Source organism: Thermobia domestica, chromosome 8, assembly GCF_964235325.1.
Source record: "Thermobia domestica chromosome 8, izTheDome1.hap1.1, whole genome shotgun sequence".
Classification (NCBI taxonomy): Eukaryota; Metazoa; Arthropoda; class Insecta; order Zygentoma; family Lepismatidae; genus Thermobia; species Thermobia domestica.
Window position 1 is genome coordinate 117801070 of NC_137461.1, and position 27742 is coordinate 117828811.

The 27742-nt window shown below is 35.4% G+C and overlaps 1 protein-coding gene across 1 annotated transcript; it reads right to left on the minus strand.

Moving 5' to 3' along the window:
• Positions 1–189: 189 nt before the first annotated feature.
• Positions 190–27742, minus strand: LOC145691820 (uncharacterized). Its single transcript, XM_081767133.1, has 2 exons — positions 27643–27742; positions 190–4340 (listed from the first exon to the last, which is right to left on the minus strand). Exons 1-2 carry the CDS (start codon positions 27697–27699, stop codon positions 396–398), a joined length of 4002 nt encoding a protein of 1333 aa, XP_081623259.1. The 5' UTR covers positions 27700–27742; the 3' UTR covers positions 190–395.

Genomic DNA, 27742 nt, shown 5'->3' on the forward strand with positions numbered 1-27742 from the left:
TCCTGTCTTGTTTCCCAATGAGAAATAATGCAAATGCGTATATTTCTTTTTGTTTATATCTATATAATAGTAAGAAACCCCTTCTTGTTTTGCCTTTAGATGGACAAATTATGCATTTTTGTGCATATTCCTTTGCATGCATGTGACAGTAAGAAAACACTTCTTGCGTTGCTTTCCGATGCATTTGAGAAATGTATTGCAGTTTACATTGAATTATAATTGAATCCAAAATATTTAAGTTGTGAAGTTAAGTAAAGATATTTAAATACTATCAGTATTGAAGATAACGTATTTTCTTTATTGATGAATTCTGTAATACACTTTGGGTTTGTGACAATTTCAAACAGTTGTCCTGGTCACATGATGTAACTGTAGTATAGTTAAATCTTCAACACTTACGGTAACTGCGAAATTTCTTCATTTTGTATAAGCTTTGATTTTGGACATGTTATTAGAACTGAGTTTCCTTTGTACTGTACTTTGGGTCTTCGACTTTTCCTCGCCTTCTTCTTACCATAATTCATAAAAAGTGATTGCAGACTGGATTTTGGTTTCAACACATATTTTTTCTGCTTTGAATGGTCCATAATGCTAGACGGACTTGTGAATTTCATGGTTACTTCTTCTTGCAAGACCTTTAAATCATCATCTTTGTTAGTTGGATCAGGTGAAATTAGTACTGGATCTTCTTCTTCTGTGAATAAACTACGCGCCTTTACTTCTGTTTCGGCTTTCTTGGAGGATATGTTGCATGCACTTCCATTGCACTCTGGATTACAAATATCATTGACACACGTAAGTTTAGGCTCATTAGTTGAAGTGGCACTTCCATTTTCTGAACTAGTTACAACAGAAATTTTATCATAGCTACTAAGTGAGTTCGAAGATAAAGATTTGTTATTGCTTTGAGATTGTGTGGAGTCCGTTTGAAATAGAGAATAGTTATTATCCAACTTTTCCAAATTCTCATTATTTGCCTTACCTAATGAACTGTCATTGCCTTCTCCAACTTCTTCCACAATTGAAGCACCATTTTTGTTAACAATAGTATCATTAATTAGATCACTGTTAGGAATTTGTTTGATATGTACGGAATTTTTAGATAATGGATGTTCCGGGAATAGAAGTTCACCAACTTTATTCTTGGTATCTATTAGTCTATTCATTATTCGGGAAAGCAAAGAATTACTACTACCTTCACCATTATTGTCCGTTATGGCATCGTTCATAATTGCACTATCATTCGAAACTTCATTGATTGGTATATGTGGCTCTGGTAATTGATGCTCCTCGAGTAATATTTCGTGTTGGAAATCGCTGGTATGACCGATAGTTGACATATTTTTATTCTGTTGTAAATCATTCGAATTTTCGTTACTAGAAAAGGCCAAAGCTTTCTTATAGTCATTAATTGAGCTGACAGACAAATTCAACTTCTCCGAACTTTCTTCGCTCTTCTTACCTAACGAACGAGGAATGTCTTTAGAAATTGTTCCCAAATTTAAAGCGTCTTTCTCGTGCCCAATAGCGGCACTTATCAGGTTCTTTTTAGGTGTTTGTGTGGTAGATACGGAATGTTTAAATACTGGCTCAACCGATAGTCCATGCACTGTTCGGGGAATCAAGGATTTACTTCCAGCTTCATACTTGTTAGCCATAAGGGCATCGTTCATGGTTGGATTGTCACTGAAGATTTCATTGATTGGTATTTGCTCTCTTGAATGTTTATAGTTATTAAAATACTCATCATCCTCCCTAGTTAACGAACTGTAAGAGTCTTGAGGAAATTTTTCGTAAGCTAAAATACTGTTCTCATCTATGTTAGCGCTATTCATTTTGCCATTATTAGGTGTTTCTGTGAGAGGTGCGGAATGCTGTAATAATGAAAGTCCTGGAATCAAGCGTTTGGCAAGTTGTATCTTTTTATTCAGTAATCCACGCACTAGCCGGGGAATTAAAAAGAAACTTCTTGTTCCATAGTTGTAATCTGTAGGAGCGTCGTTCATGATTGTACTGTCATTGAAAGTCTCATTAATTTTTACTTGTGGTTTTGTATGTTTATAATTTTTGAAATAATAATATTTTTTCTTATCTAACGAAGTGTCCTCATGAGTTGTATCGATAGGTGTAGCACCATTCTCATCTATATTAGAATTATTCATTACGTCCCTGCCAGGTATTTGCGTAGCAAGCACGGAATTTTTATATAACAAAAGATCTGGAAATATACGTTTGACAGGATGTTTCTTGGTATCCCGTATTCCATTTATTATTCGTGAAAGTGAAGAATTACTTCCAGCTTCGTGATTGCTAAATGTAAGGGCGCCATTCATAATCGTGCTGTCACTAGATGGTTCACCGATTGATATTTGTGATTCTGTAAGTTCGTGGCGCTTGGGTAATGAAGCAGTTATTTCGTCTTCTAATTTGTCACTACGACCAGTAGTTAACCTATTTTGATGTGCTGTACTAATCTCTTGTGAAACAGAAGATTTGATACTTTCCTTTTCTTTTACGTTTGCATCTAACACTCTACTTGCTGGTTCGTCACTCATTAGTAATATATCTTGGCCATCTTTCTTAACATTTAACAATTTCTCTAGACCTTGTATAGGTACTTCATTAATGATTGAAGCACTATTGTTTTTATGTGAGGCCGCTTTCCTAACTCTTCCCTGTTCTGGTTCATTTGGTTCTTCAACATAGCCTTGGGGCACAGGTGAATCCGCTAATAGCAGCAAATTTCCATTTAATTTGCCTATATTCTCATCAGTCCTGTTTTGTGACAAATTATACGTATCCTCTGAAGTTTCTTTGACAATTGATCTACCATTTTCGTCCATAACAGCATAATTCATTAGGTTAATATCAGACGTTTGTTGGGAAGGTGCTAATATTTTAAATAATGGAAATCGTGAAATTAACCTCTGACCAAGTCGTTTCTTGGTCTCTAATAATCCTTGTAGTATTGATCTTGGTTTGAATAGGGATGAAGGAGTACTGTCATCCTCGTAGCTGCTTTCCGGTACGACGTCACTCATGAGAGTATTATCTCTCTTCGTCGTTTGAGGAACACTAGAAGATTTACTGCTTTTTTCTTGATTTTTTACTAATCCACTTAGTATAGGTATATGGGATATAATTTTGTTAAGCACTGTACTAATAGGCCCATTATTAAACAGTGCTGTGTCTTTAGCAGGTTTCTGCACTTTTAATGGCACATCTTGATCTTTGGCATTGGAAAATTTTCCGTTGTGCGTAGAAATGTTATTGATAATAGTTGAAACAGCCTTGTTGTTTTCATGATGCTTTTGTCCATTTGGTTGAATGTTGTTGATAGAATTGTGTGTCGGAACAAATCCTATCTGTGAGTACTTATTGATATTTTGATTTTCCACAGTTTGGTCTTGTCGTTTTGTTTCCAGTATTGTTGATACAGTTTCTTCATTTGTTTCTTCAACAGGTAAATATCTTCTTTGTGATATGATTGTGGATTCAGACTTTCTAGAGTTCTTCAAATTATTATTATCACTTTTCCCGAGGTTTAATACAGTCTGCACTCCTTTGTCTATGCTTTTCAATAGCATACCGCGTTTCTTCGAGATCACATCGGTAATATTAGAATCGTCGTCGGGGAAAAAGTCGTTTGTTGAGTAGTCATCGCTTTCTTGTACATTAATTTTGTTTGTTTCTTGTGGATGTTCTGTTTTTATTTCGTCACTAATATCACTAAGTTGGTAATGCATTAACGATGGCTGTGTGGATTCAAAACTGTTTGATACAACTTTTGTTTTCAAATCGTTTCTACTAGCATTTTTCCCTTTCTTTAATTCATTTTGTATGTCTTTCAATATAACTTCACCCTTTCTCGACAGAATATTACCAATACTGGGCAAAGAATCAGAGAAAACGTTTGTTGACAGATCGTCAGCTTCTTGTGCATTATCGTTGTCTGGTTCCTGATCCTGATGTCCCTCTATTTTATTGCCGGTACTTATGCTTATAGTTCCTGGATTCACAGGCAATGTTTCCTCAGAAGCACTAGAGAGTGTGCTACTTACAACATGGTTTGTAAAATATTTTAATAGAAGTGTGTTTTGGTTTTTGGAAGCTGGTGAAGATGACGTTACATTAGTTACCTGTTGGTCTTTAATATTCGCATCCAGAATATTATGGAGTCCTTGTTGAAAATATTCATAAGATTCGTCGCTTGATGAAGCGTTTTCTTCCTCACTGCTTACGTCATTACCATATGATAATAGAAGCAAATGCAAAAAATCAGCGGTGTGATTCTCATTTTTATGATTTTGGTCGGGTTGTTTCAGAGCCGAATGCGAACCCTGAAAAGAAACAAAAATATTTTGTCTTAGTGATGATATTATATTTTCTATTGATTAGCGTTACAAATACAAAATTTTATTTATAGAAATGTTTTTGAAAGTTGAAGAAAATGAACACTTCTGTGCACAAGCAAAATTTTAAAACAAAACTATCACCTTCTGTTTTGGTTTTTTGATTTATTTTTTCATGTAAATATGCATGACATTTGTCACAATTTACATTTAATACATTAAGTAAGTGATTGAGAAAAGACCAATATAAAAAGCAGTAGAATTCCTCACTGGAACAACTCATTTAGGTTACAAAAACTTTGCCTCGGCCATGTAAATGAAAAGTAGCAAATATTCCGCTTGATATAACAACCAAATACTGTGAAAATAAAAAAGAAATAAAACAAGGGGTAGATATCTAAGGAACATATATACGAAGAATCCATTTAAATAAGGTGAAATACAAGAAGACTGATGAAGTGCAAGTACAAATGTTAATGGAAGTGTTAACAGTTCCATTCCCTTATACATTACTGATCCCTTATAACGTCTAAGGCTAAACATTTTATCATCCCTCCATAATATACAACCATTTCTATAAACACCACCTATAAGAAGACCTTTATGTGTGAGGAGGGGAGGATTCGTGCTACAGTTAAATTTAGAGTTATGTTGGCAGTAGTTCCCTGCCGAATTATTATAAATGGACTAGCCAGCTGAAAAATGTTCTGGGAGAAGGCAGCATTCTCTAGAAGTCAAATTGGCTGAAATCATACGGATTGGTATGGCAAGTTGGACATTAGTCACAGGCGTGGTCAGAGTGACTTTAACGGCTGGGGCACTGAGGGGTGAAAGGCAACGGGAACCCACCACTCTATTTTCACAATGTGCTGGCAGCTAAAAGAGAGCATATGTACAATGGTCTTTCGCAGGTTAAAATATAGTTCCGGAGGTCCCCTTCGGATCTCCAGGAAGGAGATAGCTTAGGAAGGACTATTGGACGAGAAAGTAACAACGTGGAGAAGATAGATAGGGAAAAAAATACACGCTAGAACAAAAGATTTAGAATAGGACGTACGTACCATGTTACAAATAGGGAAATTAGAAAATATTAAAGAGGAAATGAAACAAAGTACTCTAGATATGCTAGGAGTCTGTGCAGTTACATGGGAAGGAAATGGGATGTTGAACAACAAAGAATGTTTTACTCAGGTAATGAAAAGGGTGGTCATAATGGTATAGGAATAATTCTTCGTAAACACTTCAAAGAGAATGTAGTGAAAGCAGAATGTGTTGATGATAGAATTATGATCTTAAGACTTAAAGAAAAAAGAAGGATCTAGTAGTGATGCAGACATACACATTGATCACTTCGCATACAATTGAAGAAGTAGAGGAAAATTATGAGAAAATAGAAGAAATCATAGACAGGGAGAAGTGGGGTGCACGAATAATTGTAGTGGAAGAAAAACAGGAATGTAAAGTCGCAGGCAAATACTGTTTAGGCGAAACAAATGAAAAGGAAAAAAGTGATCAATTGCTTATAGACAGAATTCACTAGTAATGGGGAACACGTGGTTCAGTCAGCGCAAGAAAAGATATACGTGGAAATCCTCAATAGACGGCTGAAGACATCAGATAAACTATATTATGATTCAGAACAAGTATCGGAATAGCTTGAAAAACGCAAAGACTCTTCGCGGGACTGACACTTTTCCTAATCATTATCTTGTGACGGCCGAAGTGGATATTCAACAGAAAAGTGAAATCAGATGAAAACTAGGCAACAAGATGCTGAATACCGAAAAGTTGAAAAACGAGGAAGTAAGAAATTTTTCGTTCTAGAATTCCAAGAAAAATACTCAAACGAGAAAAGAATAGGTGTAGGTAGTAATAGACGATGGGAACATAACAAAATTTGTATTCAGCAGGCTGCAAAAGAAGTAGTTGATTACCGCAAACACAAAACTGCTAAGAAACCATGGGTTACAGAACATATGTTGGAGAAAATGAGTGAAAGGAAGACGTGGAAACAGATTGATACGAAACAAGGCAGAACGATGTACAGGAAGTTGAACAACGAGTCACGAATATAACCAGATAGAGGATATAGAGGAATTGGAAAGAGTTTGGAAATTTGAGAAAATGTACAAGAAGATGAAGTTTATGGGACTTCGAAGGAAACAAGGGGTATTATGATGGCAGTAGAAAAATGAGAATAGAAAGAAAGTCAACAAGAGAAGTGAAGTCTTAGGAAGATGGACAGAATATGTTGAGGGCTTATATGAGAGTAGGGATAAACACTGTGGCCTAGGTATTGAAGTAAAAAATGAAGTAACCGGGGATGATAGAGTGTTTAGTCTTCTTCAGGATGAATTTGAAAAGCCATATACGAGATTAGGAATGGAAAGGCAACGAGGATAAATAAGGTAGCAATCGAATTCGTTAAGAATGTGGGAGACAAGGGCAAGGAAAAGTTGTTCTGAAAATATGAAATATGAGAGTAGCTAAAAGACTTCCTGAAAACGATCATGATACCGATAGCTAAGAAATCGAATCCAGAGGGATGTGAAGATTATAGAACTATTAGTCGCATATCTCACGTAGCAAGATTTTTGCTTTGAATTCTGAATAGAAGGTTGTCTGGAAGAACAAATGAAAAAGTTGAGGAAGAACAGTCCGGATTCAGGAGAGATAAGAATACAAGAGAAGCGATTGTATTATTAAGGGTGATCGGTGAAAAAGGAAAAGAGGAGTATGTGGTATTTATTGATCTCGAAAATCCTTTTGACAGCGTGAACTGGGAATTGTTGTTGGAAGTTCTTAAGAAAGTTAGATTGGAATGAAAAGATCGTAGACTCGTAATAAACTTATATATGAACCAACAAGTAAATGTTAGAATATAGAAGGAAATGGCAGAAGAGAGTGCAATTGGGAGATCGATAGGGATGCTGTTTTTTTGGCAAAATTATTTAGTATCTATCTAGAAGAGATAGTGAAAAAGAGCCTACAAAATGAAGACGGCACGGTTTGTACATGGTATGCTGCTTAATGCAGAATCTGAAGCTAAAATCAATAAGATGTTAGAAAACTAGAGGAAGATCTGTGAAGAATATGGGATGAAAATAAATGTTAGAAATGCAAAAGCCATGATGACTGAAACGAAGCTGTGTATGGCAACCATAGAAGTAGGAGGGGAGAAAAAGGACAAGTGATTAGTTTTCGATACCTGAGTAGTATTATTAGTGATGACATGAAGTGCGAAGGTGAAATAAAAGCGAGAATACGAATGGCGAGAAAATTCGTACGTGAAGACGTGAAGAGGTTAGCGGAAATCCATGGAGTATGGAACCTTCTCAGTTGCGACAAGTAGTCTGCCAATAATGACAGAATACCTATGAAGACGATGATAATGTACAACGCAAATTCATGCATAAAAAAGATAAAGGAGGCTGGATTTTTCACTTATTTCTTGTGGAGCTTATTTTCCTTTATATCTATTCAAAACACTCTTCCTCTCATCCAGTCTACATATCAGTTTAGTCTTCCTAAGTTATTTCCTCTTATTCAAGAGTATCCAAGAGTATTATTCCTTGTAAACTTCAGCTATATATGTACAGGAGGATTCAATTACATATATTTCCAATAACACATTAAAAGTAATCTTCATGGATTTAACGAACGCTTTTGATTCGATCATGCATACGTATCTAGTGTAGAAACTTTCTAACAGGTTCAAATTTATAGAAATTTTCTGGCCTCGATTGGTTCTTATTTGTAATATCGCTTTCAAAAATTATTTGTGGAATATACTGCATCCTCTATTAGTAAGCAACAGTTACAGTGATGCGTGGAAGTGTGATTGGGCACTTTTACTGCATTAGATATGGGCAATCTAGCTAGTAAGAGGGTCTTTTCATAAATAATGCACGCTATTTTTTGTTTACTTGTTTAGTGTTTTTATAGTATTGTGTTACAAGCCTTCAATGCTGTACGCCAATGTCTGCTCGTCAATGAGCGATATCCAATGTCCAGGAATATTTAGTATTCCATCCAAAACGCCATTTTTGTTCAGTTGTCGAATGGCTCTGCTAGAAAAATGGTCGCTTTTATTGGAAAGATGGAAAGCGACGTCTATGCATACGTTATTTCAACTTTGAGAATTGGTCTAAGTCTGTCATCGGATTCATGCCAGAATTGCAGGATGTTTAAAGTAACACTCCTAGTCGTATTCGCATAACTTTCCATTTTCGATTTCCCGAAATGTTGGTGACCATCACTATGCAGAATAAGTGGCCGAGCTTCGAGCAACCAAGGTTCGGACTTGGTGCATATTCTCTCCAGTTGTAGCAAGAAGTCAAAATAATATACTGCTGTGCAACTTCTTTTACATAAAACTATCTGCCATGATGATTTCTTGTTGTCCATAATCTTGTTAATTGAGCTCGTTGACATTTTGTTGATCTTGGGGAAGGCGGAGTTCCCCACTGGTTGAACTATGATTTCAACTCCAGCTCAAAGACTCTGACCCATATTTCATCAATAGCAACAATTCGATCCTGATCTTCAAGTAGAATTTTTGTTGAAGCAGGGTTCCATTGTCTAGATGTCTCTGTTTCTATTCAGCAGTCAACAAGAGACGGTTTCATCGAACACAGATTTTTATCTTTAAATCATTGGTTAGAATTCGGTATGCTGAGGCCAATGGAATACTTGTGGTTTCAGAAAGTTCCTTACCTTACGCACATGGGCGTCATTTGCGGAGGACAAGGAAGGCGAATTCCCCTTCTGAGTTTGAGTGATACTGAGATTGAGTGATCTGATTTCAAAAAGATCTATTCAACTAACATAAAATGAAGTTGCTCTCCCCCTCTTCTACAGGGAGGGGAGGGGCAACTTTAAAATTTTAAATAGCAGATTCGGATTCTCGCGACCAAAATTAAACAACTTTTGCTGGAAGTACTTTTTCGTTATCTTTCTAGATGGCGCTGTAATAGCAAAAATGAATATCATCGTACCGACGCGACGTCCCCTAACTTTGTGATCTAAAATATTTCCTAAATGACAAAAAAAATTGACAAATCTAGTGACGCAGGAATGTACCCATGTCACAGAACTATAAAATTCTGTGAACAAGTGCTCTAGTGGTCCCATCATATGGCCCCAGGGGCCAACTTGAAAATTTCAGATGGAAACCCTCTATTTTTATTGCAGATTCTGATTTTGTGATCGAAAATATGCAAATTTTCAAAGTTTATTTGAAATACTTTTCGTTATCTACCTAGTTGGCGCTGTAATCTCAAAAGAAGAAATATCATGTACTTTACCTGGGATTGATAATAACCTAAATATTTCGAAAAATACACGTGCAATTAAAAAGCACGGAATACGTTATCAATATTTTAAAAAAGACTTAGCTTAAAACAAAATTGCTTTCATTTACATTGCAATGCGACCGTTGTAATCCATTACGATATGGAAAGGAAAGTGTTTGTGCTTCACAACAAGACACATCTTCCCTTCAATTGTAAAGGTCAAGTAGACAATATGTTCGTTAAATATCACGTGACACGGACATATTAAATAAAATCATTATTTCACAGTAGTACGAAAAAGCACAAATGACTAAGAATATTTCACAGGAAAACAAATTTACAAAACGTTGATATAGTCTAATTCTTGGTACACTCTTTCCTACAGCCTAGAGTCAGTAGATTCACCTGCTTTTTAAATGCGTTCTCAAAGTTCAGTTAAATTGTTAGGGAGGTGTGACTCATACACTTGGATTCAACATAACGCCCACTTCGTTGAACACTAACTACATTCCGTTTCACATGAAATTCGAATGTAAAGAACGTCGTCCTGTCTTCATTTCCTGCTATCTTAATTTATTGTTACGCTACCTGCAGAATGCGTAACTACACACTAGCTTTACCAGCCACGTACTGTCTACCCGTTTTTCTCGAAGAACTTGATTATCGTGGTCTCCGTGCCTCTCACGACTTGGTTGTCTAAAATTGGCAGATGAACATAGTGTAACTGATGTTTCATAGTCTGTGTTCAAACTGCCCACCTTTCTTGGTTTGACAGTGAGCAATTCGTTGGTAAAAGACAAATACTGCATAACTGATGACGTCGTTCAGTTCAATAAGTGCAACTTCATCAATAATCCTTTGAAGAAGATTATCCAAAGTGTTTGGCATTGTTTGGTATACTTGGATTTTTAGATGAATCCAGAAAAAGTAGTATAGTGGCGATAAAATAGGGGAACAGAGAACAAACGAGCCACTCAACCTCGCCTCTTCTGCCAATCCGTTGTTTAGCAAATTCCGTCTTAAGAAATTGATGCATATTTTCACTGTAGTCAGGTCTTGCACCATCTTCCTGAAACCATCTGTGAGCAAAATTGTATTCTACAGTGTCTCTCCTTGATTGAAGTACTTGATTTCTAAGCATCTCTTCACACAGTTCAAAAATCAAATTGTCATTAATAAAAAGGGAACAGTTATTGTATTATTTAGCACTGCTTCTCAGATATTCAACTTTTTAGGATTTAGGGTGTGAAAGGACCAATGAGATTGCTGCCAAATCAAAACCTGCAATTATATCTGTTAATGTAACCGTTTAGGTGGAACGTGGCTTCATCAGAAAATACAATGGTAGTAAGAAAATTAGGATCATCATTGATTTGTTTTATCATATCTTCAGAAAATTCTACACGACGATAAAGACATCTTCATTCAGCTGATATGTCATATGAATTTTCTATGGGTGGAACTTTCATTTTCTTCAACATTCTTTTCGTAGACATGTGGCTAATCTCATGTTGTTCAGCAGCTTTATGAATGCTAAGGTGAATATTTTCAACAAATAAGTGCAACATCAAGCTGTTTGTCGCCGATTTCGGTCAACCAGGAATGTTACACTCTTTTATAGTTACCGTTTTCTCGACGCGTCTTACGATACACTCGACAGTAGATCTCGAAATTAGATTGTGTGAAACGCGAATTTTTTTTGTTAAATATTACCCTTACTTCTGCACATGACCTTTGGCGATTGACCCATCCTCATTTCATCGAGAGCGTTAGAACTTTACTTTGAGAGCTCTGAAACAAACCAGTTGAAATACGTCACGAGTGTTCAGAAGTTTTCTGTAACAATGATTACTGCTACCCATATCTAATAGCTTCTACGTTACTGGACTGTAATTTATGATCAACGATAAGTATTTACAGAACACGCCATAGGGATGACACATACCTATGTCTTCTGATCAAATGTTATTTGTTCCACTAGTTTTATAAGAGCACATTTGCTCTCTTTTCTAATGACTAATTGATCTATCGATCAACTTTACATGTTCACATTTACTTTTACTTCTCAGATGGAATTACATGCAGTTTCAAATCAAATCGTAATTATGTACATCTACATAAGCATAACAACAAACTGATGGTTCCATTTTAAACTTTAATAGATTCACCGATCAACATTATGTGTTCATTTTCACTTTTACCTCTCAGGTAAAATCACATGGTCCATGTTCAAATCAAATCGTCATTATAATATCTACATAAATATGACAAATATTGAATAACTTAATCGTCTTTTGACACTACGTCCGATTATTAATTGAAATTTCATGTCCCAACGGAGATCTGGCGTTAATCAACTTTCATAGTGTCCACAATCTCACAGAAAAATCTCAGTTCTTGAAGAATATTATTACAAACATGTTCATAACTTTATTTGTTTGAAGGTCTTAGCAACATCACACTGCGTGCCCAGTTCTTGAAGTAGATTTTCATTTATTAACCTCAGCTGTACAATGGTATTATTAAATTATTATTATTATTGCGATTTATGTACTTTTTATGAGGATAACGAAAAAATACTTAAAGTGAAAATTGCTTACTTTCAATCGCAGAATTAGAATCTGCAATGAAAAGGGGGGGGGGTTCCATTTGACATTTTTAAGTTGGGCCCTGGGCCCCAATAATAGGATCCCTGGGAACACTTGTTGTTCACAGATTTGTATAGGCCCCTGACATGGTTACGTTCTTGCGTAACCAGATTGTCACTTTTTTTGTCATTTTGGAAATATTTCAGGTCGCAAAGTTATGGGAGCTCGGTACAATGATATTCATTTTTTGCGATTACAGCGCCATCTAGAAAGATAACGAAAAAGTACTTCCAGCAAAAGTTGCTTATTTTTGGACTCAGAATCCGAATTTGCAACAAAAATAAGGGGTTTCTATTTAAAATTTTATAGTTGCCGCTTCATTTTATATTAGTTGAATAGGCCTTTCTTAAAATATTGGACACGTGTTTCGTGGTTTTTGAATCTCAAGTGTATTTCTCGAGGTATTCCACTGTCCCGACTTTTTGTTACACCGTATATATATATATACATATATATATATATATATATATATATATATATATATATATATATATATATATATATATATATATATATATATATATATATATATATATATATATATAATACTGTTTCTTAAAGCAAAACAAAATTGTAGCTGATAATTGGTTTGTATGTTTAAATCAGTCTTTTCCGTCCAGCCCCTAAAATTTCAATGACTCATATTTGGCTCATGACCCTCCTTGTGTAACCCAAATTTAATATCTCCTCTTCTTAACCATATAAACTTCATCATATACACTATAGTAGTAAAATTTAATTTTGTGCTGTCTGTTTTTCTTTAAATTTTGATTTACAAAGGATAAAAGAGTTTTTGACATACTTCAAAATTTATTTGACACTAATTTTCTATGTTGTTTTCACTCATTTCTAAATATTTTGACATTCCGATACACCAATGGTCATATTTAATTATAAATCCTTTTAAGAATATCAATCATCATGATTATTTCCGTCTTCCCAAGGAGACCATGCTGCCTTAACAGCTGGCATTCTAAATATGCTCGCGAATAGCAGAAATGCCTATTTGCATAGCACTGCAAAGACCTTGACAGCCATTTCTATAGCTGCTTGTCTTTCGTGATTTATTCTGTGATCGTACTTGACTGAGTTATGTTCTCTAGATCTACCAGAAGAATGTTTTACTCTTTTAGATCTTCAATAGCTGCTGTTTCTTGAGTTGTACGTATTAATATATAGAATTTATCTACGTAGACGCCTTCTTCTAAGGGAGATATAAATAATTTTTCCCGAGGTAAACTAGTATATTTTATACTGTTATCATACCACATGTACTGACATTTACGTACGTGTGTATTTGCATAAGAAACAATGTTGTGATAACTTAATTTTGTTACGATGTGTCTTTATATGTACTTGTAGCACAGATATCTAGAGGGAATATTCCTTCGTTTAAACTTGGGCCGCCCAACTACCGCCCGCTGACCACATCCAGTCAACAACGATTTCTCATGTAGCCCAATGTGCTACTTTAAAAGTTTGACTCTAGAGTGTTAATTTACCTGTGAATATAATCTAATAGGCCATCAAATGATCATCCAAATATTTAGCTGGTCGTGCATAGAATAGTTTTATGATTATATTATATTATTAGCAGAAGTGCTCGTTTTCCGTACATGAAGAATAAGTGGGAGATATCAGTACGAAATTCAACTTAACTGCCATTATTATTATTATTATTATTATTATTATTATTATTATTATTATTATTATTATTATTATTATTATTATTATTATTAGTAGTAGTAGTAGTAGTAGTAGTAGTAGTAGTAGTAGTTGTTGTTGTTGTTGTTACTGTAGTAGTAATAATAGTAATTGTATTAGTAGACCCTAGTATTTCTTTGGATTGTTAAAACATCAGGATACTTTCATTTCTCAAACCGTTAATTGAATCGAATGCAGCGAAGTTTCTGTCACTCAATTCGATCCGTATTTGTATCTGTCCACAAGGACGCCGATCCTGGGGGGCCAGGGGGGTCCGGGCCCCTCGAAGGCTTATGTGGGCCCCTATTGTATTTATGAATATAAAATATTTGGCATAATTTGAATGCAATTTGTCTTAAAATCCTCATATATATACCTTCTGCATTTGAATGTTCCCCCCCAAATTTACAGAGAAATCGGCGCCCTTGTCTGTCCATCTGTTCCACAATCAACTTAATAAAACTTTCGATTTTAATGGAACTTGTTATATGCTTTTCTTCAATTTGGAGAAATAACGCTATTCATCAGATTTGTAATCCATCAAGCTTAAGAGGGTAAAATGGAGTAAAATCCACTTTCATGTTGTAAGTAGAACGTGTACATTCAAGACAGTTTTTCATTATAAGCCTCGTAAAAAATATTCGATTGCGACAAAACATAGGGTATAATTTCCTTAGGACATTCTAATCATCCTCACAGCTTGGGGTTGGAGTTGTAACCAAGTTATATGAAAACTTTTCTGGCTAGCTCTCTTAAAGTCACAGTCGATCATGAAATTTTACTTAAAAATCATTTATACATCAACCAGTATCACTATGTAGCTTCTCGTAATTTTAGCTCAAACAATCTTTCAGAACACAGGTAGGAAACAACACTATAAAGCTATGACTTGTTTTAGAAGTAGAAGAATTCTAACAACTGCCTAACGGTATATTCTATCTCGTGGTAAATCGACGATTATAGGATTCGTATGTTTCCATTCTCTTATTATTCTATCATTTAATTTTTAGTGTACACAAAGGTATTTAAACAGAGTTGTTTCAATTGAAACTAAAATTTATGTGTTTTCTACGAGAACAATGAATTTAGTTTGTCTCAAGCGTCTTCGTCTATTTAAATGTAATACGATATATTCGCTTGTTTGTACTTCTTGTCGAGTTTCGCGACATTCTTCATTCGTCCAATTGTTTGCTTGTTTGTGCGCGATATGCATGGGCATCGGGAGAGAGAGGTTATGTGGTAAGTCCCCTCCCTGGATTTTAATAGCTAATCTGTTTTCATTACATTAATATTAGCCTATTTAGAATGACTTATCAACATAAATTAAAGCAGCTCTATTATTTTTATTGTTTCTAAAATATTCAAATATTCATCTCTACTTATAATTTCCATGTTTGTGATGGACGACGGCGGCAGCACGTATTTTGGCACTCTAAAGAAACTTAATGTTTTTATTATTATTATTATTATTATTATTATTATTATTATTATTATTATTATTATTATTATTATTATTATTATTATTATATAACAAGAATGCCATCCAATGGAAAGAACTACCATAAGTAGTTCCTAATAAGTATTAGCTGACGAATCCGCCGATATAGGAGGAAAGGAACATTTGTCGATAGGAATCCTTTTGATGGTAATAGCAATAGTAATGCTCATTTTTGGAAAAGAAAATCTTGGATTTAAATCACTTAATGACCTGGCCAAGAATGTAGCAACCACGACTGTTTCATTTCTAACTGAAGCTGGTTTCAATATGAATAAACTAGTTGATCACAGATACGACGGTTGTTTGATTATGGCTGGTAAGCAAAATGGAGTCTAAAATCCTAGATACCAATATCCAATAGCTTTGTTTTTTTCATTGTAGTTCACGTAACTTAAAATTTAGTAGTAAATTATCTTTACAGCGTTCTAGAAATATGGAATTGTGTTGCTCCCTTAAAAGAAATAATAATTTTCCCAACAAAGTCTACTTCGCAGAAAGTTGATATCAAATGTAGGGCTACTCTTGCTCTGTGAAACTTGGTGGACATATTATTTGACAATTCGATTATTTGGTGAGAAATTAGTTCCTAATATTGGAGATCTCCTATTCTTGTCAAATTGTCAGTGTGACAACAATACAATATACCAATATCCATATCTTTTAATTTGCACAGCTCCAACATTTTGAGTTTCTTGTGTCACTCCAAATTATAATGAAATATTCTTCCAATTGGCTCAAGTTGCTAGCATTATTCTGGGTGCTCAAGTTGGTGTTCTTTTTCTGTCCAAGATCACGTAATGCAGTTGATGGCTAAGATCACTAAAGTGCTCGGTTGAGGTATTCAACAATTTAATGAAAGCTTTTAAAAAATGTTTTGAGTGAGCTAAACATCAAACTGAGCATGGGTGGCGATTAGAGGGGGCAAAGGGGGGCAGCTGCCCCTACTTTTTTTTTGAAGTAACCCATTAATGTATATAGTTTCATTTGGAAATTTGATTTTTGAATAAATTTTTGAACTTTCTGTATGTATTACTGGTTCATAAAAAAATGATGCCATATAATATTTGCCGTTGCGTGAGTACGCATTGTTTGTCTTCTCGTGGAATTAAGAAAGCTACAGATATTGAGTTTTAATTTCCACAGCTCATGTACTTCGAATTCCACGTTAATCAGTAGAATATGTCTAGTCTCATACAGCCTAGTTGCTGAAAGGGACGTCAAACTCCAAATCAACTCAACACAACAATTAATTGTCACCGAAAATAACCCCTAAATGAACCCATTGGAGCACAACAATTCCAGCATACTTTCAGTTTTTCTTACAAGGGCTGGATATGGTAATCAGCCGCTTTGAAACTAATTGAGAGAATATTTCGCCAAAAAAAAAAAAAATCCACAAGTTATTCTTTAATTGCACAAAAATTAATAGTTCCAAAAATGTCTTTTCTTCTCTCTAATAGTAAGGAATATTGATTAAAAAGAGTAATAAAAAACTTCTACCTTTTCCATTGTTTTGCATTATAATATGCGAGTGAAGTACTGTGTTTAGGGGTGTACGAGTGTATATACAATTAAAATTAGAGAATTCAACATAATTCTAGGTTTTATGATTATTTGCGTGAGTTATTTTGTATAACTGGAGTATGAAGTTATTCTAAGTATTGTGTTCTGATGTGTTCCAAGAAAGTGAATACTCTATCTAATGGACACGAACATGTCTCTGGAAGCTGCAAAAGCAAATATTTCTTTAAATGTCGTAGCATATGCTTGTAGTATTTACTGTCTTCCATTTTCTAAGAGTAATAACATACGTTTAATAGCATGTGTGGAATTAAAAATTAAGTTGTTCATTAACCCCCAGTTTCAATATAACTTTTGCAAAACAAGCCTCATTGTTCCTTACTATGATGAATATTATAGTTTCTATATATTTGTTTTGCAAATTAGTTATTAAACAGTCTGATCACAAAATTTTCCGGACAGAATTTTAAGATATTCATGAGCAATGAATCAAATCTCTTCTTACATCTTTGTTGTTTAAGAGTACAAAGGGCTATTACCTACTTCCGTTGCTCTTTTCAATTTACTTAATAAAATATGAATTACGGTATTTTAACTAAAAACGATAGTACCCTATTAGTTATACAACCTTTCGTCAAACGAATGGTTAGAAACAACCAAGGAGACTAACATTGACATGGTGGCGAGCGACCGGAAAAACCTGGAAAAATCATGAAATTGTGAAGTTCGGGAACAGGGAATTCTGCTAAGAGTCAGGGAAATTTAGTCCAAAATCTAATGTTTTTGCAATGTAAATTTCTTTTGCTGGGAAAAGAAAAGCCTAAAAAGAGTCCTCCTTCTGTGTATCGCTAACGTGTATTTAATAACGCTTCTACCAGGAACTCTACTTGATAGAACTAGAGATATGCTTATAATGCAAAGGGGAAGCTAGAAAATTTTTCGATTTCTATCGAACTGCCCACCTGCTAGATCCGGTTCTATCAGTCATTTCCAATTCCACCAAGGTATATGCTAATGGGCGCTTCCAAAAACGTCCTCCGTCACATCGCGTAGCATCCTTCCGCTATTCTCACTCGATTATGCCGTTACTCTACGTATCCGAATTGCAACTGATATTCTTTTGTTTTAATTGCTGTTTCTGACAGCAGGGGGCAGGTGTGTCGCGGTCCGCGCCTAAAAGAGGCCTCCATTTTACATATTTGCTCAAATCATTACTTTTGAAGTACTTTCAAAACATTTTTAAAGGTACCGATAAAATTATCTCTCTATGGGCCAGTCCTACCACCTCTTGTTATCTCTCCACAACCTGTTAAAATTACGCGATGCACCCACTGATCACAGTACTAGTGTGTAGCTTGTGTGTAAAGTGAGAGTTACTGCCGCGAAATCTTTCTAACTTAATAGGTTGGATAAAGTTATCCACACATTGTAAGATTGGCCCTATAAATAGTCCATTCCTTAAGGATATTTGGAATCAAACCAGTAATTATAACTGTTAACTACTCATCTTACTCCCACCGTTTACTAATTACATTCGTTTTACATTGCTTATCATTTTAAATAAAAACAATAATGAATATATCAAACCGTTCCTGCTGAATTAGGTCACCCCAAACGTTGGATACCGACTGAGTGATGGTTGATCCAGTTGAACGGAGGAACAATTCGGAGGCACCAATTGTGGCTGGTAGATCTTCTGTTAAATCGGACTATATCCGGTAGATTGTTGGGTAGAAACCGAAAAATTCCCTTTGCGATATCTCCGTGATGAGCAATCGAATAACTTCGAACGTATCCTCTTGCTCGCTACGTGGCTTTCACTTGTAATCCAGCGGGACTATTCCTTTGTTGTTTCGAGATGAGGTTGGTTAGTGTTCATTAGTTAAGTTTTCGTCGAGTAGCATAATTCCTGTTCGCGTTTAGTGATAAAATTAACTTTCAGTGAGTGCAGTTATAAAAAAATTCGTGTGATAATGTCTAAACATACTGTATTTCAGTCTCATTGGTTAAATTATCCTTTATTTCGTTGTTGAATCCAGTGGTGGCTCGTGAGTATATGATATGGTAGTGCCAAAACGTACACAATAAATAAGCGCATATCCGTAAATAAGAGTATATGTAAAGGCACGAATAACATTATTTTATTCGTGCCTACAGTAAACTTATTATAAACATAAAGTAGATTTTGTCCAGCTGGCGACCCTTCCCCCCAAACAACACACGGAAAACAAAATAAAGGATTGGCTACATCACAACCACAAATTCGAACTGTTTTCCAAATATATGTTCATGCTAAATTGATGCAAACTTTCCTTATTACGGATCACTTGCTTAACATATAATTTTAGATTAGGCATTTGCCTTCCTAAATTTCCTGCTTCCAGTTAGATTGTCGTCATATGATAGGGATGAAAACGGATATTTCACTAAATTACTTGCCCCATTCATCGTAATGTATTGTTCTAGTTTCATGGAAAATAGTTACAAATATAGAGAAAGAAGGAAACAGCACTGCACTTAAATACTCAGCATCAAAACTTCGCAAAAATATACACACCACATTCAACACCACAAACACTCAGGCGCACAATGTGTTTATGTTTCAATCAGGGGGGGGGGATCATACCTGGGTTGACAACACAATAACGAAATAAATTCCAAATTGATTTTTGGGAGGGTCAAATCTAGATGGTACATATTGGTATGTAATAAGTAACTAGTTTGTAAACACTGCAATAGGAACAAGTGAATCAGGAGTCACGTGTTAGAATTCCAGGCGACTTAACTCCAAAATAAAGCCCCCTTTCCTAGAGCATCAAAACATAAGACGAAACAAATCTCCCGCTTTGAGCCACCTTCGATCGTGGCACAAAACGCTAGTTATTTCTCCGTACTTTCCTCTTGCTCTCCAACTAACGAGCATGCGCACAAACCATTTTTTGAACAGTCGGGAGAGCACGGGAGAACTTGGCACGAACAGAGTAGATATAGGCCTATGTACTGTACTGCTAGCGTGCGAGTAATTCTGAGCGCATTCAATCACTGAGCGCGACTCAAACCAGCTTCTCGTGAGCATTGATGACGTTGCAAGTAAAGTATTGTGCATAAAATTAAAAAAGTTTGCTATTTAGTAAGATGCAAATATTATTTATATTATTTTTTGTATTATTTGTGGTAGTGCCACGGCACATTGGCTCCCCTTCAGCGGCCGCCGCTGGTTGAATCCAAAATGTGCCCGATAACACCAAAGCTTAGTGCAAAGTGTGTAAAAAAAACTTTTAATTTGAGCAACATGGACCGTAGAGCTCTTACAAGCCACCTGAGTGGTGACAAACACAGAAAAAATTTTGATGCTGTACGTAATTCAGCAGTGTTACATTGCTTTTTCGAACAAGGAAAGACAGTTCAAGAAAATGAACAAACTGTGGAAACGGATCCCAAAAGTGTCAGTGTTACAAGTGAAGCTTCAACAAGATCGGAATTTCAGAAGGAAGAAAGGAAGGAAGCTTCTTCAACAGGTAATCCTGGACAGAGTAAGCAAACTCAAGGTACTTCTCCCCGTGGATTAGACTTATTTCTTCTTAACGATAGTGTAACTAAAGCAGATATTTTTTGGTGTCTGCAGAGTGTAATGAGCCATTCTTCGTTACGTAAAAGTGGTAGTGACGTGTCTATGTTTCCAGTTATGTTTCCGGACAATGCAATTGCCGTCAAAATGCAACTGCAGTGAGATAAAATAGGATATGTAATAACATATGGTATTGCACCCCACCATTTCACTCATCTCTCATCATCACCGTCTCCTTCAGCTCAACCGGCATAATCGTGGGACGTAAAACTTAAAGATTTCATTTCTTTCAAACATGAACTTTTGCAAAAAAAAAAAAAATAAATAATAATAATAACCAAAGTGATTTTATTATTGTAGAATTTGACGAGTCATTAACTAAAGTCTCTCAGAAGCAACAGATGGTTATACATGTACGATATTGGGATAGCGTGGAAGAGAAAGTTAATACATGCTACCTAACTTCAGTGTTTTTAGGTCTGTAAACAGCTCTTGACTTACTTCAAGGATTTAAAGAAGGCACAATGGAATTGGATGAAACTAAGATAATTCAAATATCAATGGACGGGCTGAATGTGAACCTTTTTTTTTTTTTTTTTTTTTAGAGATTTAAAAGAAGACCTCAAAAGTAAGTTACCAAGTGGAGGATCTGTCTTGGACATGGGAAGTTGTGGATTACATATAGTGTAAGTATATGTAATGTAGCCCAAGTCTGTGCACATTTGGGTGTTAAGTGCATGAGATGTCCCCCGTTGCAAACTAAAATTATAAAACAGTTCTGTGTAGAAAGAAGAAATAAGGCTGCTGCTGTGTCACATAACACATATCATGAGGGCAGTTCCTGCTGCTGTGTCACATAATACATATCATGAGGACAGTTCCTATTATTTTAGCAGAAGTGTATTGACACTACTCTGATACATGGTTCCACAGATTTTGTTCAGTCTTGTATTTATTTTTTTCGATATAATTTTGGACATTTTTAGTTACGTTACGTTGGACCATCTTAAGTTAGTTTTGATATGAAGAAAACGGGCTGTGAGTAAACACTGACTGCCATGTTGGTTAGCCTGTAACCACTTCGAAACTAGAGTTGGCCATGAAATCGCTAAGAAACTTGGGTTTTATCCTATTCTACCTGTAAGTTTTATATTTGGTAGAACCATGTTTCAGAGTTAATCCAGTGTATCCATTCAAGGATAAGAGACATACATTACTTTCTGTTGGAAGTAGGCGACCTAAACTAATCGAATTTATCCTGATCTAACCTAAAACAATGTAAAGAAGCGTAAATTAAGAAGCAAAAAAAAAAAAAAAAAAAAAATCTAATGATCTGTGTTTTCGTTTGCTAAACAACCATGGCATCTTCTGCACTTTGGCCTATTTTGCATAATGGAAATGGTAAGTTTCTGTGCATTTGTTTACGTGTATTTACGCGTATGCGCTAAATAACCTACATGAGAAAGGAAATTAAATAGGATATACACAAAATATTGTTATGTAAATACTATTATTGTTATGTAAATTCTTGTAGAAGTAACCAAAACAAACTTATATTTGAAAAATATTTGACGAATTATTTGGTTACGAGTATTTTAATCAACAATTCTTTCAAACTGAAGGACATTTCTGTCTATTTTACTTGTGACTATCCTTGATGTACACACAAGCAATTAATTGGCTTACTTCCTTAATGACCAACTTGATGGGAAGGAAATTATATCCGCAAAGTTTGGCAACCGTGTGGCATGTTTTCAGATTCTGATATAACTAATTCGAAATTTAGAGGGAATTCGTACTCCTGAATGCTGAACATTGAAACTTCAGTAGGAGGAAGACCAACGTACGAAACACCTATCAAATTTTCTCTAGTCTTTCTCTGTCATGAAATTATTGTAAACATAACTGCAGAATCCATATTTCTCCCTAAACATTGATATATATATATATATATATATATATATATATATATATATATATATATTGTTCAATTGAAATATTGAAATATGCGAACAGTAAATTTCTTTGACAGTATTCCTAACTAAGCCAGCAAATGAGCCTTTAGAGTAGAGGTCTGCACGGGCTCGGGCTGAGCCCGCGGACCGGACTTGGGCCTGAAAAGCATATATCACTTCAGGCCCGGGCCGTAAACTTTTAAATATGCAACCATATTTCTCGGGCCTTTTCGGGCCCAACTATGTAAATATACTGTACAACGGTATTTATTGCACCGTTTTTTTCTGGAGAACTTTTAAAGCACAAATAAAAATACAATTTTGCGTTAATCATTAAGTTTCTGTAATTCGGGCTTATTTCGGGCTCACTTGATTATAACACGAGCTCGGACTGGTCTCGGGCCTAAATACTAAAACATATTTCATACCCGTACTCGATCTCACATTATAAATTCACGAGGCAGGTCGGGCCTTGGTTAAAAAATCCGGCCCGTGCAGACCCCTTTCTTAGAGCAACCGGACAGATAGATCTGTGGGTAAAGTAATAAGAAAAACAGAACTAACAGAGCCAAAGATGAGAGCTTCGAATCAGCTCGAGGAAGGTGTGTTTTATTCTTTCCCAATAAAATCAGGAAAAAAGACATCTGATGACAATACGTGAACACAACGATGAGACAACTCAGAAAAAGATACAACATTGAATAGTGATAGAATAATATCTGACACTAAATAACACCTTGCTTCAACTGAAATATTGCTTCTCTAAAACAAATGCTTTCAGCGTTCGTCAATAATTCAAACGTAGATAATTCTACGTTAAGAAATTTAACCGCCAGTGCATGCTTTATTACTCTCGACTATTATTTTCACAATTTTTTGTGATCTAGGATAATTATTGCGTAGAAGAAGGAATTTGTTTCATTAAAATCTCTTTAAGGTAAATATAAAGGTTCAACTATTATCAAGAGATGGCATCACGTGCACCCTATCTTTCCAATGTATTCTGTAAGCAACAAAAATACTCAATATAACTCAATGAAATTCAAGATATGAAGTTTTCTAACCTCTTTCAAACACAAGTTGAATCGAATAATCCGTGGAATTTGTTTTAATATTTTGTTTATTTTAGTTGTTAAGTGCACTTAATTTTACTATTCGGAAGCATGCTTGCAACAGTAGAACTATCTCAACAATGAAACAAAATCTCACAAAACTTCTTCATTATTATTAATTCAACTCATCTTTGAATAAAGTTTGAAAATTCGTCCCTTGAATTTGATAAAGTTAACTTCAATATTGTTGCTACCTACAAAGTACATTGGAACTATAGGATGCATGCGATGACATCTATTGTTTACGAGGGGGGTGGGAGTGGATAAGTTTCCGACCTAACACAGTAGAATATATCAACTCATATTTCAAAATACTTATATTATGTTATATTACTATATTTTAGAGGATGTTTTGCAAAAAATCGTAAATATACGTCAAATACTTCTCTTTTGTTGTTGGTTTGCAGTGACCATGGCGGAGACATTATGACTTTTACCAAATGTGAGAAAAGAGTAGTCATTAAATACCTCTTCTCGAAGAATAGAAGCGGAGGGAAATTTTGATGAACTGATACCAGTGAAATCGTGGGTAGCAGAGTTCAGGGGGGGGGGCAGAAGGAGACCTCGAAGTGAGAAGAGGTGTAGAAGACCCAAACCAGTGATGACTATAGAAACTGTGGATCGTATGCATGACGTGATTCTTGCAGACAGGTGAACTGGTATTGCAAGACCTTAGAGATCATATGGAACGTGTACATTACATTGCGATGAAGAACTTGGTATGAAAAACTTGTTGGCAAAGTTTGTGCCCGAACTCCTCACAGCTGGTCAGAAGCGGACAAGAAGGGTTGTGCACATTGTGTGTTGCAACGTTTTTCAGAGAGTGTTTCCAACTTTATTAAACAAATTGTTATTGGTGATGAAACGCGATTCTATGCGTATGATCTCGAGACAAAGACTCGGTCTATCCAGTGGTGCCATAGTGGGTCACCAAGACTAAAAAATGTCGAAGAGAAAAAATATGCTAGAAAAGTGATGGCGTTGTTATTTTGGGATTGTAATGGAGCAAAACTGAACAAATATCTGCAAAAAAGGAACTACGTTCAATACTGATAGATGTGTGAACCTGCTGGAAAATCATGTGCCGTATTGAAGGAAAAGAGGCGAAGAAAACTGTTCAAATGCATCACCTTCTAGCAAGAATATGCTCTTTCCCACAAAGCAGCCGTCGTAATGTACAGAGTGGCCCAAAAGTAGGTATACAGTCCCGTACTGATCAACTCATTACTTTTTATGTCATTTCTTATTGTTATCCATCATATAGACTTAGTTTCCTTATTATTTGTTCTTAATCTTTTTACATGTATTTTAAGCTCGGAACAGCCGAAGCAAATAAACCCATAAACTAGAATGTTATACTTCATCAATGCAGGGGTGTATATCTACTTCTGGGACACCCTGTATAAACTGTATAAACTGAAGTTCGATATCATTGACCATCTCCCTCTTCTCTAGATCTGTTCGCGCAGGCAAGTGTGTTTGTTGTCTCGAGGGACAGTGTCGAAAGTGATGACGGCCTGCAAAACACATTGCAAAACGACATTGGCGGACAGGAACAGTCGTTGGAAGAAGATTCTCAACGATAGGCTCTGCCGAGCCAATAAAATCCACTCAGAACCGTCGTAGTGCAAAAAACGGAGGAAATCATCTTCCACACGCTGTGTGGACGATCACAGTCCTCCTCAAGTTACATGACATGGACATACGGGATCGGTTTGCACCGGTGAAACCACTGATATAGGATATATCATTTTAGCACGACGCCAATGATGTCGTAAACATGCAACATGCACTATTGATGACTGGAGACGTGTGAAATGATTGGATGAATAATAGTTCATCTTATTTCAAATTACGGGACGTGCGTACGCGTACTGGACGTCCAATGAAGTATATGGTTCTTACTGTTTCCTCCCAACCATGAAATATTGCAGCGGCTCTATGATGCTATGGGTCTGTGGTTTTCAGTGAGCCCTGCGCTGACTCTAACCGGTCGCTCATTGGCTTTGATTATGTTGACATTGATGGGAGCATGTTCATGCTATGGTTCAGGTGTTGTTTCCGGGCAATAGCGCTATGTTCTATTAAATGCGCCTATTCATCTAGCTGAGGCTGTTGCAGTTTGGTTTGAGGAAGATAGGGTGAAGATTATCCCTCCCCTGACTCACTCAATCTCCGGGCCTAAGATAATTGAATATATATACTTCGTTTTGGAGACACCATTCCAGCGCAGATTTTCACCTCCGTCTCTTCACGCAACTGAGTGATGCACCCTCCACGCGGAACGATGTAGTATTTCACTTGTTACCATTAACAACCTTTATGACTCCATTCCAAGTCGCACCAGAGCTGTTCTGAGAGCGAAGAGTAATTTAACCCCATGTTATCCTGGTATGTTGCATTTTTTCATGAGTTTTCGTTATTCTGATAATCTTTTGTAACTTTTCTCGAATCCGTCCAAGAATAATGAGTTGAAAATATAGGTATAAAAGGGAATCCTACATTTTAGGGTCACAAAGTATCTTTTCTTAGTCGAAATCAGATAACTTTCTAATTTGCGTTAGGGAAATTTTGCTTAATATTCGTTAAATAATGTAGTCTAATATTCTGTATGAACACTTGCTAGACCATGAAACTTTCCATTACATACATGTTTCCGCTAAGATCACCTTCCTTTACATCTACTAATTTCACTGTAATTAATTTGTATTTGAAGAGAGAGTATTTTTGTGAACAGTTATAATATAGGGGACGTTCAGAGTACAAGGAAACCAGGCCGATTTACCAAAATTCTGAGAGAAAGAGACATGAAGTTTGTAAGGTATGTTTACTGTATATCGAAAAGTTAACGCTTGTTTCATGATATACTAGCTACTTACAATATATGAATCTCATAAGCTCTGAAATGAGCTTCAGATGGAGATATTAAAGGTGAAATATGTCCAAATGACTTGAAGTGAGTTAGATTCTCTTGTGCGCTGAACGCGTCTTATGTAAGATCTACAAAGCATTCTTGAATGTTTCGCTTGCTTAGCGTTATTTGCTGATATTAGAAGACAAATCCATATTTCTTTCTTATTAGAGAATAATATTAAAATTTAATTGTTTTGGGGTTAGCGTTCTTTTCAGTACTTAGGCTATACGATACGCGAACCTACGGCTTAATGTGGGATCCGAATTATATATTTTGTCACTGGGAATCGAACGCGGGTCTCTCACGCCAAAAACGTGTATGGTTACCATATAGCCACGAGGGAATTCGAATTTTGATTACGAAATATAGTTTTCGGCTAATAGTAGTCAACTAAACAGCACCTTTTTGTCTTAAAAGAAATCAATCAGAATTGTTAATATATGGGGTTATCTAGTAAACACCATCACACATTCTTATCCTTAAACTGAAAGCTATAGAGATCATGAAGTTATATACTTGTTATTCGTAGATTTATACAGAGTAATTGTTCATGTTACACAAAGATAACATAAATATTAGAAATTTTAGGCAAATAAATATACCAATAACAATATTGTAAAACTTAAGATGGTCTAAAATTATTTAATAAATTAACATCTTCAGTACAGTAAATGGTATTTAGAAGTTTTTTTTTTTTTTTAATATTAGTAGCAATTTGAAAGTCAGTTTCTTTCTGTAGCTAGATTAATGAATATAAACAAACGTTTGACAATTTGTATGATTACACTGTATCTTTTTTTATGTGATACTAAAATTTCAACGCTGTCTATCTTTTCCTATTATTCTGTTATAATCTAATATCAATATTAATAAACTATCTTTAGAATTTATCGTTAAATTAATTAGAATTGAATGCAAAAGAAACTAAAGGTGTATTATAAGCAGTAAACTGAAATTTCGTTATAATTACTTCATTTATTTTGTTTAAAACTGAGCACTCCCTTTTCATTTTTTAAATCATAATTTAGTGAAACATTAAAATAGAAAGGAATTATACATTTAAAAAGTCTACCTACATGTGTGGACCAAAGCAGAATTAGAAGTATAAGATATTGACCAGTGGTGATTGGCATCCTAAAAAGAACAACTCAATACATCAAACTTCCTTGATCAACT

What these genes read in the sequence shown, in the direction of transcription:
- LOC145691820 (XM_081767133.1), bottom strand. Translation starts at nt 27,699, where the DNA reads ATGCCAATCACCACTGGTCAATATCTTATACTTCTAATTCTGCTTTGG. An exon ending in TTCTGCTTTGGTCCACACAT is followed by an intron (nt 4,341 to 27,642) that starts GTAGGTAGACTT and finishes GTTTCTTTTCAG; the next exon opens with GGTTCGCATTCGGCTCTGAA.